We start from the raw sequence: 14,992 nt of genomic DNA, 5'->3' as shown, positions 1-14,992 counted from the left end.
GGGCCCGATCCTGCAGTCTGGGCACTTGAGTGCAGGGTGGCCCCTTGGAAAAATGTAAAAACCTGCTGCCTTTGTCCTCAGTCTGACTCTGCGGGGGTCTATTTCCTATTTACAGTGATCCTCGGTGGTTTTAAGGTTTGTTTTGGAAACCAAACTCCATGACACCTTTAACTTCCCAACTACTCAGGGGCAAGCCTTAAAATGCAGTTCAGGCAAGGAGCCACTCCCACTTTTAAAGGTCAGGGAAGGGGATAAGGAAACTATGCTTGGCAAATACACGATTTAGCCTTTACCGATTCCTCTGTCTCCTGGGCGGTATATAAAGAGAATTATAGCTGTTTATACATTTACAGTTGCTTTTATATTTTTTTCTTTCAGGATCAGAGTCTGGGTGCTCAGCTCAAGCTGAGAAGGGACCCTGGCTGCTGCCCCAGCTTGGACCATACAGGGTCCTTTACTTTTCTAATGCAAACTCCTGTACACTCGGTCTGACCGGCACACCCGGCCGTCAGAAATAATGACCACAACTAGTTTTTGGTGCGTTCTGGGGTTAGCTCCTCCGCCAGGCAGTCTATATCACCGCTGCTTTCCTTTCCTCTCCATCTTCTTAGGATAAGTGGTACATGCTATATCCCACAGGAGTAGCATAGAGTCCTACAGGGGGGATGGGCAGCACAGGTCTGTGAAAAGGGTAGGACGTTCCATACAGGGAGGCCGCCTGGATGGGAGAGTTGATGGGGAAAGGTAGACTGAACCCAGAAGGCAACATAGGCTTTGCTGCCATTTTGAGCTTCTCTAGCTCTGCCTCCTGCAGTCTCTTGGCTTTGGCCCTCCGGTTCTGGAACCAGATTTTGACCTGGGTCTCTGTGAGGTTGAGGGAGCTGGAGAATTCTGCTCGCTCCGCGATGGACAGGTATTGCTTCTGGCGGAATTTGCGCTCCAAAGCCAGCAGCTGGGAAGTGGTGAAGGGGGTTCTGGGCTTCCGATTAGTCTTGTGCTTCCTCAGGGTGCAGGCGGTGGGGCTCAGGTGTCCTGGAAGGAAAGCAAAGGCCAGTTAAAGAAAAGGGGGAGGATGAAGGTGAAAGGAAAAAAGAAGAACCCGAAGCTGGAGCGTCTGTTTGGGGGCTGTTTCCTTTGCTCCCTCCCGCAGAGCGTGTGGGAATAAGAGCGAACGAGAGAGGTAGCTCGGTGGTTTGAGCATCAGCCTATGAAGCCCAGGCTGGTGAGCTCAGTCCTTGAGGCGGCCCTTTGGGGTCTAGGGCAACTAGGTTAAAAACAAAGCCCTGTTAGGGGACGGTTCTCGGTCCTGCCAAACACGGCAGGGGCCTGGACCTGCCGATCTTCCCAAGGTTCCTTCCAGCTCTGTGAGGTGGGTGTCTCCACTGGATTCTCACATTTAGGAGCTCACAGGTGTGACTTAGGAGCGGTACTTGAGCTCTTTGCTGTCCGGGTCGGGGGCTAATTTACACAGCTCCAGCTGAGGCGCCCATAAATGAAAACAAAACCTTCCGCGGGGCCGGGATCTCGCACACGGCTGGGATACAGCAGCCCCGCCCCGCTGCAAGCCAGTAAGGGACAAGCGCCACGACCCGGGGACGGCGCTCCGAACGTAGCAGGACATCCCGGGGTCAGAGCCCAGCGCAGGCGCACGCGGCTCCCCGAGCCCCGCTGCGTGTCCCAGAAGGAAGCTGCCTAGCGAGGGACAGGAATAAACCCGTCGCTGTCACCGCCCCAGTCATTCTCCCACCGGGAAGATGAGCGGAGGCCCAAATCCTGCAGTTCTAGTGTGCGTTTTGCCTGGCAGCTGTGGAATGCGACGGGATCACACCCGCAGCCTTTCCACTGAACCGGGGGGTGGGGGGAACTCGGGGAGCTTTACAGCTTAATCCCGGCTCGGCTCAGTCGGCGCTCTCCCGCATGGAGCAACGAAAGAGAAGCGCAGGAAGGAGAGGCGAGGCCTCCCCCGCGTCCCCCGCTTGAGGACATAGGCTAATTAAACGCCTCTCTAGCCGCGGCGTCTCTGGCCAACGCAAGATGTGGAATTTGTTCCTTATCCTGTTCCCTTATGACCCCGGCCACTTCAAGTGCACGGCGCTGTCAGGAGGGGCGGCCGAGTCCCCCCAGAGCGCTGTGCATTTCAGTAGCAGCGTAGGGGACTCGACCGAATGCCTGACTTCTGGGCAGCTGCAAAGCCTGGGACGGCCAAGTGGCTTTACAGCGAAGTGTGTAACCGGCCGATGTTGGGCTTCCTATGGAAGCTGAGAACCTGACCTCCCTGGCTGGGGCAATTCAGACACATGGTGGGGCCCATCGCTTTCTCGGCGCTCCTGCACTCCCTTGGTGCCTCTCTCGATTATTTTTTTCAGGGGAGCTTTGCAATTTTAAAGCCGAGTGGGCGACGTGTTTTGGCTGCGGGTGTTGCAAGGCACGGCCCCAAACTGCTCCACGTTTGAGAACGAAACAGTAGAGGAAGAACAGCATCGGCAAAAGTAAGAGCAACTCTGCTACACTGGGCTGAAGAGCGGTGTATTTTTCCAAAGCCAGACAACGTGTGGTGAATACATTAAGGGACATTTTAAGAGCTATGCGGACAGTTTTGGTATTTCCTGCAGTCCTGGAACTTCCCAAAGCCACACAGCACAACTGGAGTTGCTACACTTAATTTCATTTTAAAACGGGCCCATAATTCAGGGTGTTGTTACACGCTGCTAAGAATTGGCTTCTTAGCAAAGCTCTCCACAGGTAGGGTTAGGCAGGGGCTTCCCACTTACGCCTTTTCCCTCCTCGCAAACCACGTGAAGTGGGGGCTGGGGGGAGGTTTATGTTCAAGTAGCTATGGGCTGAAGAAGTGGGTCTGCCCCACCAAAGCTCATACGCTAATATAGTCTTTAAAGCGCTCCAGGACTGCCGGGTTTGTTTTTGTTTTGTTTTGTTTTTAAGCACAAGGGAGAGCTTTAGTCCTATGAATTCAAACGCAAATCTTCACATGACCTCAAGAACTGGCCCAGCTCATCAGGATTTCTGCCCCCGCCTGTGTCGGGGAGATTCCGTTGACCTGGTAGAAGTACTTATTTTTTAATAAAATCCCAACCAAAGGTTGCCTGCCGAATACCTGCAGACTTTAACCCACTTCTCCTGCGCCATTTCTCAGCGCAGAGTGATGATAATAAAGAAACCGAGCGCTAGAGCACCGCTTTACTGGGGAGCAATCTCCGGGGCTTGGTGAGATGGCTGATTGGCAAGGCAGTACCTCTGTTTTTCAGCCATTTTTGGGGCACGCTCTTGACCGTCATCCCCTCCCCCTCCACCTCTCTGTTAGACCGCTGCCTGTGTCACTCCAACCCCTGTGGCCCCTCTGCCACACGTAGCTTTTCAGGTGACCTATTTTAAACGCCGGGTCTGCAGGGGGATGATCTATCAGATTGTGTTAGAACCCAAACAAAGTTACTGATCCGCAGAGCATCTCGGACTTACCCCGCGGTAGAAGTCAATGGTTGTTTGCCATGGATGCCAGGGGAGCGGAGGGGAACCCTCACCGACAAGCGTAACAGCCTCTAATCATCATGATGTCTTAAGCATTATTTTACCACAACCTAGGACCAGACTCCGGGACCCTCGCGCAGGGGACATTTCCACCAAAATAGTGAATCGCGCGAAAAGTCATGAACGCGTCCAAATGCCAGGGCGCACTTTCTGTGACCTTTTAGAGCTACAGCGTATCACGCAAAAAGCTGGGTGCTCAGGGAATCTATGATCAAGGAAAGAGAGAGACTGAGTAGCGCCTAGGCAAAAATGTTTATTGCCTATAAGGCCTTGGCTAGTCCGAGCTCGTAATTTGTTGAACGCTATATGCTGGAACTGGTAAAAGATAGAAGAGCAAGTCATAAAAAGGGTTCCCAGGGGGTTCGTTTGAGACATTTCAAATCCTTCTCCAGAGAAGCCGGAGCGCACAGAGATTGGGGGACTTTTCTACACAAGAGTGGAGCAAATTTTCCCCCTTCCACTGTTTTTTCTAGCGTCACGCAATCTCCCCAGAAGGTCCCACAGGTCAGCTCACTTTGGGGAATCAATGAAAAGTGAAGCTTTTAAAAGCCAGAGAAAACACCCAGGGCCTGGGGAAGTTAAAACCATCCCTTTGCTAAAGCTTTCCTTTCTGAGACTCCACTAAAAACCCAACTCCTCCAAGGCAGACGAAGCAGAGCAAACGTTGGGTGAGCCAGTGATCCGCTTCAAGCAAAGCAGCTCTGTTTTCATTTTCAACACACGCTAGAGCCGCACACCGATCGTTTCATCGACCTGTAGCACCCCTGACTGCTCCCCGGGCGGGACCGTGCGCAGCTCGAGGGCCGTTTAAAAGGAGTATTTGTTCATGCCAGGCAATCTGCATTCCCGGGCTTGGACAGGACCCGACGCCCCAGCCCTTGGAAGCCGCGATGTGACCTAAGCCAAGTGCAATGGCGAAAGACAGGGTACAACTTGGAATCCCCCCCAGCCGCGCTGGCCTCGCCTTGGTCAGCACCGCCGTGCGCCGGCCGCTGCTCGGGTGCCCCTGAGCAGACAGCCGTACCAGAGGCTAGGCTGGGGAGCGGATCCCCGGCACCGGAGAGTGATCTGCCCTGGTCGGACTGTTCTGAGGCTTCCAGGCAATTCGGGCACGTGGCGGACCCAGCCCGGCCGGGCTCCTGGGCACGGGTGTCCAAGGATGAGGCATCCCAGGAGCCCGCCCAGCACCCTGGAGCTGCGAGGGGATTGTCCCCCACGCTCCCACCGATGCGCGTTGGGCAGGTCAACGAGAGCATCTACGCCCCCCCAACACCTCCTCCTGCAGCGAAAGGCCTCACTCCGGGGCGTGAAGGGCTAGACTAAATCAGGACGGAGCAGCCCGTTCCCAAAGGCAGCGGCGCCCTCCCTGCCCCACGGACACAGGCCCCCATTCAGACCCCGCTCCCACTCTGCACGCCCCCCCGCCCCAGCCCAGGCAGCACGTCTCATCCGCACAGCCCCGACGCGCTCTGCTCAGCCCGGCCAGTGTCAGCGCCCCGGGGGCAGCAGCACTCACTTGGCGGCGGGGAATATCTCCCGGGCTCTTGAATCCAGGAGCTGCCGTCTTCGGAGTTCTCCGACTTGACGGAGGAGGTTTCGAAGGTTTTTGTAAGCCCCCCCGGGCTGGGCGCTTCCCTGGAGCCGTGCCCCGGCAGCAGCAGGTTCCTGGAGGTGCCCACTCCAGCTCCTTCCAGGCCTCCCCCGCCGGGGGCCGGGACCGCCTCTTTGGGGGGCTTTTTGTCCGACATGAGCGCTTCCACGCTGAAGGGCAAACTGGAGACTTTGATTTTGCGACGCTCCTCGGCCGCAGCTGCGGGGCCCTCTTCGTCCGAGGAGAAAACCTCCTTCGCCTTGGAAGGGGAAGACATCGCCGCGCGCCCCTCCGCTCCCCGTGTACCGCGCCTGACACACGCGCGCGCCTCCGTCTCTGCCCCGCCGGCTCCGGGCGGCTGCTGCTGCTCACTGCTCGGGGACCCGCCGGCTCCAGCCACTCAACAACTTTTCCCCCAGCTCCTTGTTTTTTTTCCCCTTTTGGGTGCTCAGTTGTTGTTTCCTCCTTTGGGAAGTGGAGTTAACCCGGCCCAGCCAATCAGAGCAGCCTTCGAGGATGACGCCGCGGTTTGAGTCTTGTGATTGGCTCTGAGTGGCTTCCCCCCCCCGCATCCTCGGCCTTTAAAAATAAATGAGTTAATGACAGGGGCGGTGGACCGGGCTGTGTTATTAAGGAGCCTCCGAGGGCTGTGATAGCCGCGCGGAGCTGGGAAAGTCGCTGACCTCCTAGAGGCATCGTAGGAAGAGGAGTGTAAAATTCCAGGTTTTTCTCTTTTAACACCCCTCCCCCATCTGAAACGTTCCTGGTCGCTAGTTTGTGGCATCCCCGTTCCCCACTTGCAGTCCCCTCCCGGGGGGCGGGTAGCTGACCGGGGAACCTCTGACGTCTGAAAGCCACCACCTTTACCTGTGGCTGGGTCTGGGCATCAGCGACCCTTCTCTAGGGAGGGTAGTTTGTGAAGTTCTGCTAGCTACTATTCCGTCAAAACACACACACACACACACACACACACTCAGGTAAATCGCACAGACACACACAGAGAGGTAAATCGCCTGGTCTCACACACACACACACACAGGTAAATCACACACACACCCACACACAGATAAATCGCACAGACACACACACACAGAGGTAAATCGCGTGCGCACACAGGTAAATCACACGCACAGAGGTAAATCGCGCGGGCACACACACACACACACACACACACACACACACACGACTAGCCTCTTTCTGCTGTCCCACCAGCACCTCCGAACGCTGGGACTCGGCTTTGGAACATCAGAAGCATCATTCGATTTGCGAACACGCGGTTCCGTTCGGATCCAGTTCCGATGTGATCCGAAGTGGTAAATATTTGCTCCAGGATGGGGTGGGCTGGGGTGGGGTGCGGGTTTCGTGTTCTCCCAGACCTCAGAGGGGACAATTCCCTACAGCTGGGCTAGCACGAATGCATCGTTATATCATCCGGACAGCTGGCCCGATTTTCACTGCAAATGCGCTTTTGCTGTTTCTCAGTGTAAGGACACAGGCCGGTTACAACCACGTTACAAAGGCAGGATTTTTTAATTATTATTTAGCTCACATAAATCGCACACGCACCAGAATGATGACTAAATATGGCTCTAATAAGCACGGGCCGTGAGCCCGAAGCCCTCAGTTGCAAGCGTATGGACGTAGGAGTTTTTGACTGCTTAAGTGTGAATAACACGTATTAATCAAAAACATTCTAATCACCGCGTGGAGGACAAAAACAAACATGTTTTCTTCAGAACGAGTTTAATTCCATCCGATAATTATTTAATTACACGCTGGTAAGTACGGCTGGTAACGCGCTCAGGAAAAAACCGAGGCTTAAATATATAGGAGCGCAGCGACGCCTAACACAAAGGCTGCGAAAGTTGAGTCTGACTGGATGGTGGGGGGGTTGACTCTCCTTTCCTTGCTCACCCAGACTTGCATTGGTTTCAGTGGGGGGCGGGGCGGATACAGAATCGGGACCTGCCAAGGCAAAACTATGTGGCGGGGTTGTTGTTCTCAAGCCTGGTTTTATTTTTGACCTTACCTGGTTAGTTACATCGACCTATCGCCCCGCTGTACAGTGGCAGCTTTTATCCTTCTCTTATCAACACCCCAGACTGTTCAAAGCACTTGGTGTTGCCCTTGGTTTCTTGCGCCCATGTCCTAGTTACCTTGGTCTCGTCTCTATTGAGACACCACTGATTTCTGGGCAGTCCCCGGGGCTTGAGCTTATCGCTGTTATTCAGGGAAGAGGCACCTTGCCTGGGTAAGCACAAAAAGTTATCCCCACTGTCTGGCGTGGCCTAGATTAACCCTCTTCTTCCGAGGGCTGCCGCCTCGCACAAGGGGAGTAGAATAGGGCGTTTTAAATGAAAGGTAAAGCCGAGTTTTTAAAGGGGTTTCTAGTGAAAAACCAGGGCCTCTCGGGTTACACAACGGCAAGGAATTGTCCCGAGTATGTCACTTCAGATATTCTAGTTCTCAGCCAGGGCTCCATGTACTCTTGGGGGTGAACCGAGGTCTTCCAGGGTAAGGCAACTCATCCAGGTATTTGCCCGGTTTTACCACCGTCTATATGAAAAGCGCTGGTGAAGTCAGTACAGTCTAAAAGTTCAGTCAGTGACTCGTTTCTGCCATGCGCCTGTCGCTGAAATGCGAGCACCACAGTTCTCTTCCAATTCACTTATTTGATAACAAGAGGGTGGGAAGTCAGCCCCGTCCTCTGTGATATTTTTGTATGTTTTTATAAATCCTTTGAAAGTGAGGTGTAATTTGGTGCTGTGCAAAACCAGTCTGACTCCTGCAAAGGGTACAGGCATCTGGACAGCTTGAATGACACTTGTTGCAAGACCTCGGATTACCTTAGGACCATGTATCTCAACGGGTGGTACAGGGACCCTTAGGGTAGGCGAGGGAAGTCTGGGGGTACTTATATTTTTAAGGGGTATTTTATTAAAAAAAAAGTTTGAGAACCGCTGTTCTAGTCCGTTAGGCAACTTCTCAGCTCTTGAGACAGTAGCTGTTAACCCTTCCCCTAAATCCCAGCCGGCATTTTACCAAGCCTCCTGCACACTGTATTCCGATGGACTGAGTAGCACTGTGCAGACAGCCCTCCCTCCGCAGGCAAGCCGCCTCTTCAGCAAAGATCTGCCGTGTAACAACATCACCATGTTTCCGATTAGGCTCCAGACGGCTTCAGCGAGTATTAAAAGATGCAGAACACTGGAGAAGCCTTTGAGTGGATTAACAATAGGTCGGCAGTATTATTTTTTGCCACTTCGCTAACCAGCACACAGGATCCATGGTCATTTTCTCATTAAGTTAAGCCACAGGGTACACGGTGTGCCGGGAGTGGGTCGGAGCGCAATTTGAATTACATACTGTGATTTCCTAGTTATGGGCTTGAAAACCATCCTGCTGCAGTTCGTCTACTTCGGAGATTCCCCGCCCCCCACCTCCAAGTTCTCGGAATCATGACAACTAAATGAGAATTAATGAAACCAACGAAACAATGGGTGTGTATAGGGAACAATCAAGCGCCGGTGTAAACCATTGTCGATTGGTTTAAATGCTACAGATAATTATACCGTGTTCACAAAGCCAATGCCCCTTCCAACTATCCAGAAAGAATGAATGCTTGCTGGGGGGTAGGTCAAGGTGACACCCGTTCAAGAACCGAGTACGCTGGGTGCATTTCTTCAGCCGGACAGAATATTCTCCTCGAATTCCTTACACTGTTGTGTTGCCGTGGCCCATGCGTTACAGCGTGCGGGTGTTTGATGTGCCTGAACTGCATCTCATCCCCTTGGGGTAGCACACATGTGGTGAGCGGTGTTTGCGTAGCACACTGTGCTTTGAAGGCTTGGCTACCTGAACATCTCATCGGTCTTTTGGGGCGTTCCCAGTACTGCCGTGTTTTGGGTTAGCCAAGCCGTCCTGAGCCCATCCCCGCTGTTCTGGGCTGGCGGGGGACAGTTCTAAGCCTAGGGGTGATGGCAAACTCTCCGTGCAGACATTTCCTTGTGTGATGGTTTATTTCCCTCCCGGGGGTTCCTTTCCGCAGTCCATATGTCTGAAGCTAGGAGAAGATGATGTCTAACTTCCCAGGACAGAATTCTGGTGGAATAAATGCCCGTAGTGGCATTTGGAAACTGATGGGATTTGCGGGCGTTTCCAGGTGTCTCTGGTGGCTGTCCAGCCTGGGGAATAACAACACGCCCGCAGCTCCACCGTGAACCCAAATCAACTTCTCCTTCATTCCGGAGAATAATCACAAGTCCCTTTATTTGACTCTTCGCCCAGCCGGCCTCCGGACAACCCGGCTCAGCTGTGTGATTTTCTTCCCCCAGAGATACAGGGAGCATCTCCTGAGCCTCCAGCCAACCTCGTGGACTTTTGCTCTAGAACCGAGGAGAACTCGGCGGTGCCCCGCTCAGGCCTCTGCGGGTGCCAGAGCCTTTTAGGTCTGGGACTGCCTTTGGCCTGGCATCTCCACCCGCCCCGCCCCGCCATCCCCAGGCTGGGCTCCGCGCCCCCAGGAAAGGACAGGTGCCCTTCTCCGGCTAAGGATGGAGGGAGCGACGCTCAGCAAGAGCCTCACGGGGTTCTAAGGTGTCTGCACCAGCTCAGCCTCCCGGGGGTTGCCATAGTAACCTGGAACCACCCCCTCCCGCGCGCAGGTCCAGCTCTCCCTTCTCCCTGGGCCCTGGAGAGCCGGCCCCGCCTGGGAAGGGTGCGCCGGCTCGCGAGGACTCAGCCCCCGCAGTGGGAAGGGAGGGGGGCGGGAGAATTTGCAGACAAACTGAGGCTGTCTGAAGGCGCCAGGAGCGGGGAGATGAAAGGGAAGCTCCTGGGGGGAAAGTGCTGCGCCGTTTGAGCGGCTCCAGCAGCAGCGACTGCCTAGCCCCGGCAACCCCGCCCCGGCAGCCCCCCCAGCCCCCTACCCTGGGGCAGCTGCTGCTCAGCTTAATCGTGCCTTCGCCTCTGTTGTTCCGGCCGGGAGCGGGGCGGGGAAAGGAATCCCGCTGCAGGATCAACAGCATCACAATTACCTCAGCAATGTTGTCTCCAGCCTTATTAAGAAGGAGCCCATGAGCGGCAATCATTATTTTATTATCACCATCAACGCTCATGAATCAGAACTAGGGGGATGCCCCGTGTGCCCCCTCCCTATCCGAGTTCCACCGCTTCTGCCAGAGGCCGCTAGGGTTAAGGCTATCCTAGAGAGATTTGTCGACAAAACTGGGGTTTTGTGCCGCAAACTGAGGGCACATCCCAGGCTATGGTTACACTGACGGAATTGCTGGCAGCACTATGCAAATGGATGGCCTCAAAAATGAAAAAAATCAGGCATAACAAGCTGCCGACAAAGGGAGCGGGTTGTGGGTAGAACCATGTTTATACAGCTTTTTCTTGTGCCAGCGGCAGCGTCTGCCGGTGAGCGAATATGCAAGGGAGTGACTATTTGCCTTTTCGAGACTGCCCGTTCGCCCACTGCTGCCTGCCGGTGGGGTCAGCCTAGCCATAGCCATTCACAAAATGTGTTTTGTCGACAGAAACTGTCGACAAAAAGCTATGTAGACTCGAGGGGGGAGGGCCTTTTGTTGACAGCCCCGGTCAAAAGATCCATCCTCTCATGTGTAGACAGTCTGCGGGTACAAGTTTTGTTGGAACATCTCTTCCCACAGTAACTTCTGTAGACAGATGCTTCTCTTGTAGGGAGCTGGGCTAGGTGTTTGGCGTCTGGGTCTGAGTGGGAGCTGCTGTTCGACAGAGGGGTGAGGGAGGTTAGAACCAGGCCCCATTTATGATCCACGAAGTTGGGGTTCCTCTCTGTACAGCAGACGAGGCGATGACTATTCTCACAGCGGTTTGATGGTCGCTCTTACTCTACCCCAGAGCTGGGACATCTGCAAAGGAAGTCCGACGCATGTAAGTTGCAAGCAGCCCGTTGGCCCTGCTGCGAAAGGAGCGGACATTTCTGCTTTTCAGTCAGGCCCTGGTTGCTCCCCTCTCCACACACACCCACGAAAATCTCCCTTTCAGATATCTGGCATAACCCTCATTGCAGGGACAGCCCTGTCCAAGCCGGCACCGTGCACCAGCAAGAGAAAAACGGGAGCACTTCGCTGCCGAGAGGTGTTCTTGAAGAGGCTCGGGGGGCGAACGGGCTCAGACCCTCCTGCAGCGGAAGACACCCAGGGGCGGGCAGAGACGCGCCTTCATTTGTCCCCTTTCTCTTCTCACGCCCCGCGCCAGGGGAGAAGCGACGCCAGCGGTTTCAGGCGAGCTCACGGGCTTCCTCCGCAGGCCCGGACACCGGACTGAACCACTCCGCAGCCCGCACCGGCCTCTTCCAAGCCCCGCTCGCCCTGGACTCTTTCTGAAGCCCGACCTGTCAAGGGTGGGGAGGGGACCAGCCGCGGGGAAGGCTCCGGGGGCTCTCGAGAGGCCTCCACACTGAACCCCCCCCTCCGCCCCGGGCCTTGAGTGCATTAAAGGCCCAGCTCTGCCTCCCTCCAGTTCATCCAGCAACGCCCCAGTAGCGCGGGATCGGGGTCTGCCTGCGTGGGAACGCGGCGTCGCCCGCTCCCAGATGGAAACCAAAGCGGCCGGAGGGCGGCGGGTCTCCCACGGCCGATCCTTCCCAGTCCTTTGCTGCTCGTACTCCCCGCGCCGGCCCCCAGTGGCCCGGGGACAGCTCTGGGGGGCGGCCAGCCCGCCCTATGACCGCCGGGGTGGAAGGAGCCGCGTTACTGCTCAATGGCCCTTTCCCAGCAGCGACCCTCCCCGCCCGCTCGCAAAGATAAACTCTCCCCCGGGGAGCGGGTGTATTGGCAAGGCGAGGGGTGCTGCGTACCGGGGAGCGCTGGTTTTCGAGGCCAGGCGCCTGACCCTCTGGGCAGATTCCCCCTTGGGGGCTGCAAACCCGGGAACCTTCGGAGTGGGGCCAGCCACGCTCCCCGAGGAGACCCGAGCGAGAGAGCTGCAGCCGCAGAAGCTCGCGTGGGAAGAGACGCTGATTCTGGTGCCCAGTTGCTCGGGATCCTGACGCTGCTCGTGGGCTGTTTAATGCTCCTTGCCCCCTCTGGCAGGGCCGGGCTGAGCGCTCCGGCGCGTACCCCCTTGTTTACACTGCCACCTCCCCGCCGGCAAACCAACCTCAGCAGGCAAAGCCGCTCTTCCCCGGCCCAATGCACCTCCCGGGCTCGTTCTCTCCAGCCCCGGGGCCCGACCCGGCCGCGGTTGAAGTCCGCGGCAGGCCTGGTGCTGCTCGCAGCCGGACGCCTGTTGAGCCCTCCCCGGCTGGACTGGGTTAACGGGGCGTCCCGGAGCGCCGCTTCCAGCTCTTTGGAGCAGGCGGTCGCTGAGGGGCGGTACAAAAGCGCCCCTGGGCATCCGCGCAAAACGCAGCGGGGATTTCAGGCTGCCGAGGGCAGGACGTAGCCCCCGGTTACTCGGGGGCTTCCTCGCCCAGCCCCTGGCTTTCAACACCCCTTGCTCTCCGTACGGGGCGGGGAGGCAACGTAGCACCTGCTCCCCAAGGCGGGACGCTCCTGGGAAGGGAGCAGACTTGGAAAGGACCTTGCAGCGGTTTCCTTTTAGCTCCGCGTTTTCAAGGGACGCAAAACCCCGCACCCACTCGCGGCAAAGGTGCCAGCTAATGCATGGCTCGCCCATGGGCCTCGCCCACTGCGGCACGCCAGCGGTCGGCTCTTTGTCAGCCGGCCTTGCTGGGCTGCATTTTTACCTTGTGCCGTTAGACCCATTGCACTTCTAAAATCGCCCGCTGAGCGATCCTTGCCCAAGCCAGCAGTCGGGCGCACCCCGCATTGCGACGCACGAAAACGGTGGATTTAGGTTTGCACAGAATCTGCCCATGCACAAACCGAGACGTGTGTGTGTGTTATAGACATCTACTTTTTACGCTTCGCCGTCAGTTTTCACACAGTTTTAGAAGTCCTAATATTCCCACCCACCAGAAACAGGAATACAGCATGACTTGGGGGCGGGGAAATGACTCCGGATCGCTCAGTGCTGCAAATCTATGGACGGGAGTTACCTGGAAATGCAGAGACGCATTCCAAGTTCAATACAGCTCCTGGAAATTAACTGCAAAGAATCTACCCGCTGCAGCAGCTGGACTTTTTTTTTTTTAATCCTCCGTTGTTTCTAATCTTCACTTTGCAGAAAGACGTTCGAACCCTCCTCTTGGTCGCAGCTTTTACTGTATCTGCCCATTCCTCTTCGGCTTGTTCGTGTGTGTAATACACACCACAGAGAGAGAGTAAATTTCATGCAGACTGACGTGGAAATGAACCCTAAATTAGGGATAAATTATTAGATCGATTGATTGAACGTCAGCGTAACACAGGCAAAGGAACAAGACTTGTAAATTTCAAGTAGTACTATTACCACTGCAATCAAAGACCATCACTGTCAATTGGAATAATTACAGATGGGCTGATTATTCCATACTTTGTAAGGAACATAATTCTTATGGACTGCTTTTCTAAGCCCTGAGGAAAGGGGGATTTAACTCCTGTATTTCAGCCTGCGCCCCCTTGAGGCTATTTCAGCTTTCAACTTGGGGTGGGGGTGAATTCAGTTGCTCAGTGAGCTTGTTTTTAACCCTTTTATGGTCCGTGGAAGCTGGTCTACTTAGTACATGGAGTTGGGTGCCAATCTCCTTAGATGCTCGGGTTTCCATTCAAGGAACTGGAGCAATCTGAATTCACACCCCACACCTGGTTTTACATCCCCAGCTGTTCTTGGCCTGGTAAATTCTATTTTCCTCCTAGTCAAGGACATTCCTTTATCCATTTAGTAGCTCAGCTAGATGAATAGTTTAGATTACCCAGCATTTACAGATTGGATTCCCAACAGCCTTCCAAGGTTACACTTTCTTTGAGCCACTCCTCGTTTAATTGTACTCACAGCTTCCTCAAGTTGCTCCACGATTTTCACAATTATTATAGACTAATTACAACCTATTACATTTAGTGATGCTACCAGGGCCATGGGAGATGCTATCAAGGTACTGGTAATATTACATCACTAGAGGTATATTTGTGCTGAAGTTTCGCATTCAGCTGAAGGGTATATTCCACTTAACATTTTGTCTTTGAATGCTGTGGAGAGCTCAGGGAATGTTGTGCTGTCATAACCAAAATGAGTAATTTGGAGTATGGCATATGTTAGAATGAATTCATACAACAAATGATCAAATTAAACCCAAGTGGAAGTAAAAAAAGCTGCAATTTAATAGCTGTATTTAGCACAAAATCATAGACATTGTGAAGGAGAAGAACCTGTTGGTTAATCTAATACTCATTCCTTCACTTTCTGCCAATGCAAATTTGCCTTCTCTCATACTTTCCTAGTGCTTTGTTCAATCTAGTTATAAGGGTCCCAAGCAGCAGTACTTCCACCAGTTCCCCTGGAAGAATGTCCATGTTAATGGGTCAAGCATTACTGTCCATGTTCTTACAAAAAATTGAACTGAGATCTCTAAAATAAACTAAAAAAGAAAATAGACCACGTCTTTGATGAAATGGAAATCATAGCGAGCTACTTGTGAGTGGGAATTTCAGATAGGATCTGCTCCAAACTTGCATACTGTTAGTGTTTTCTATTCTGTTTCAATATGTGGCCTGTACCCAACTGATTCTGATAGACAGATGCACACTGTCACCACAAATCTTTATGTGTTTACAATCCAAATTTGTTTCTATTGAATATTTCTTGGACTCAGATTGCAGTTTATCACAGTTCCTGCCTGTCAAGGACCTTGACTGCTCAAAAGACAAATCATACTGGCCCAAATTTTGTTGTTTTATTTCCAGAAAAACACTAACAGAGCTTCCCGGGCCA

The 14,992-nt window shown here is 54.1% G+C and overlaps 1 protein-coding gene across 1 annotated transcript; it reads right to left on the bottom strand.

The window, feature by feature from the left end:
* Positions 1–558: 558 nt before the first annotated feature.
* MSX2 (msh homeobox 2) lies at positions 559–5,411 on the bottom strand. The gene is made up of 2 exons (XM_075009739.1): positions 5,060–5,411; positions 559–1,032 (listed from the first exon to the last, which is right to left on the bottom strand). The coding sequence occupies exons 1-2, from the start codon at positions 5,409–5,411 to the stop codon at positions 608–610; spliced, it is 777 nt and encodes a 258-aa protein (XP_074865840.1). The 3' UTR covers positions 559–607.
* Between the last annotated feature and the right edge of the window lie 9,581 nt (positions 5,412–14,992).

This window comes from Carettochelys insculpta, chromosome 15, assembly GCF_033958435.1.
Source record: "Carettochelys insculpta isolate YL-2023 chromosome 15, ASM3395843v1, whole genome shotgun sequence".
NCBI lineage: Eukaryota > Metazoa > Chordata > Testudines > Carettochelyidae > Carettochelys > Carettochelys insculpta.
Note: the sequence above shows the minus strand (reverse complement) of the source record. Positions and strands in the feature narration are given on the sequence as shown.

Coding starts and splice junctions, on each gene's coding strand:
- MSX2 (XM_075009739.1), bottom strand. CDS start 5,411: ATGTCTTCCCCTTCCAAGGCGAAGGAGGTTTTCTCCTCGGACGAAGAG. Junction 1,033..5,059: donor GAGATATTCCCCGCCGCCAA/GTGAGTGCTGCT, acceptor CTTTCCTTCCAG/GACACCTGAGCCCCACCGCC.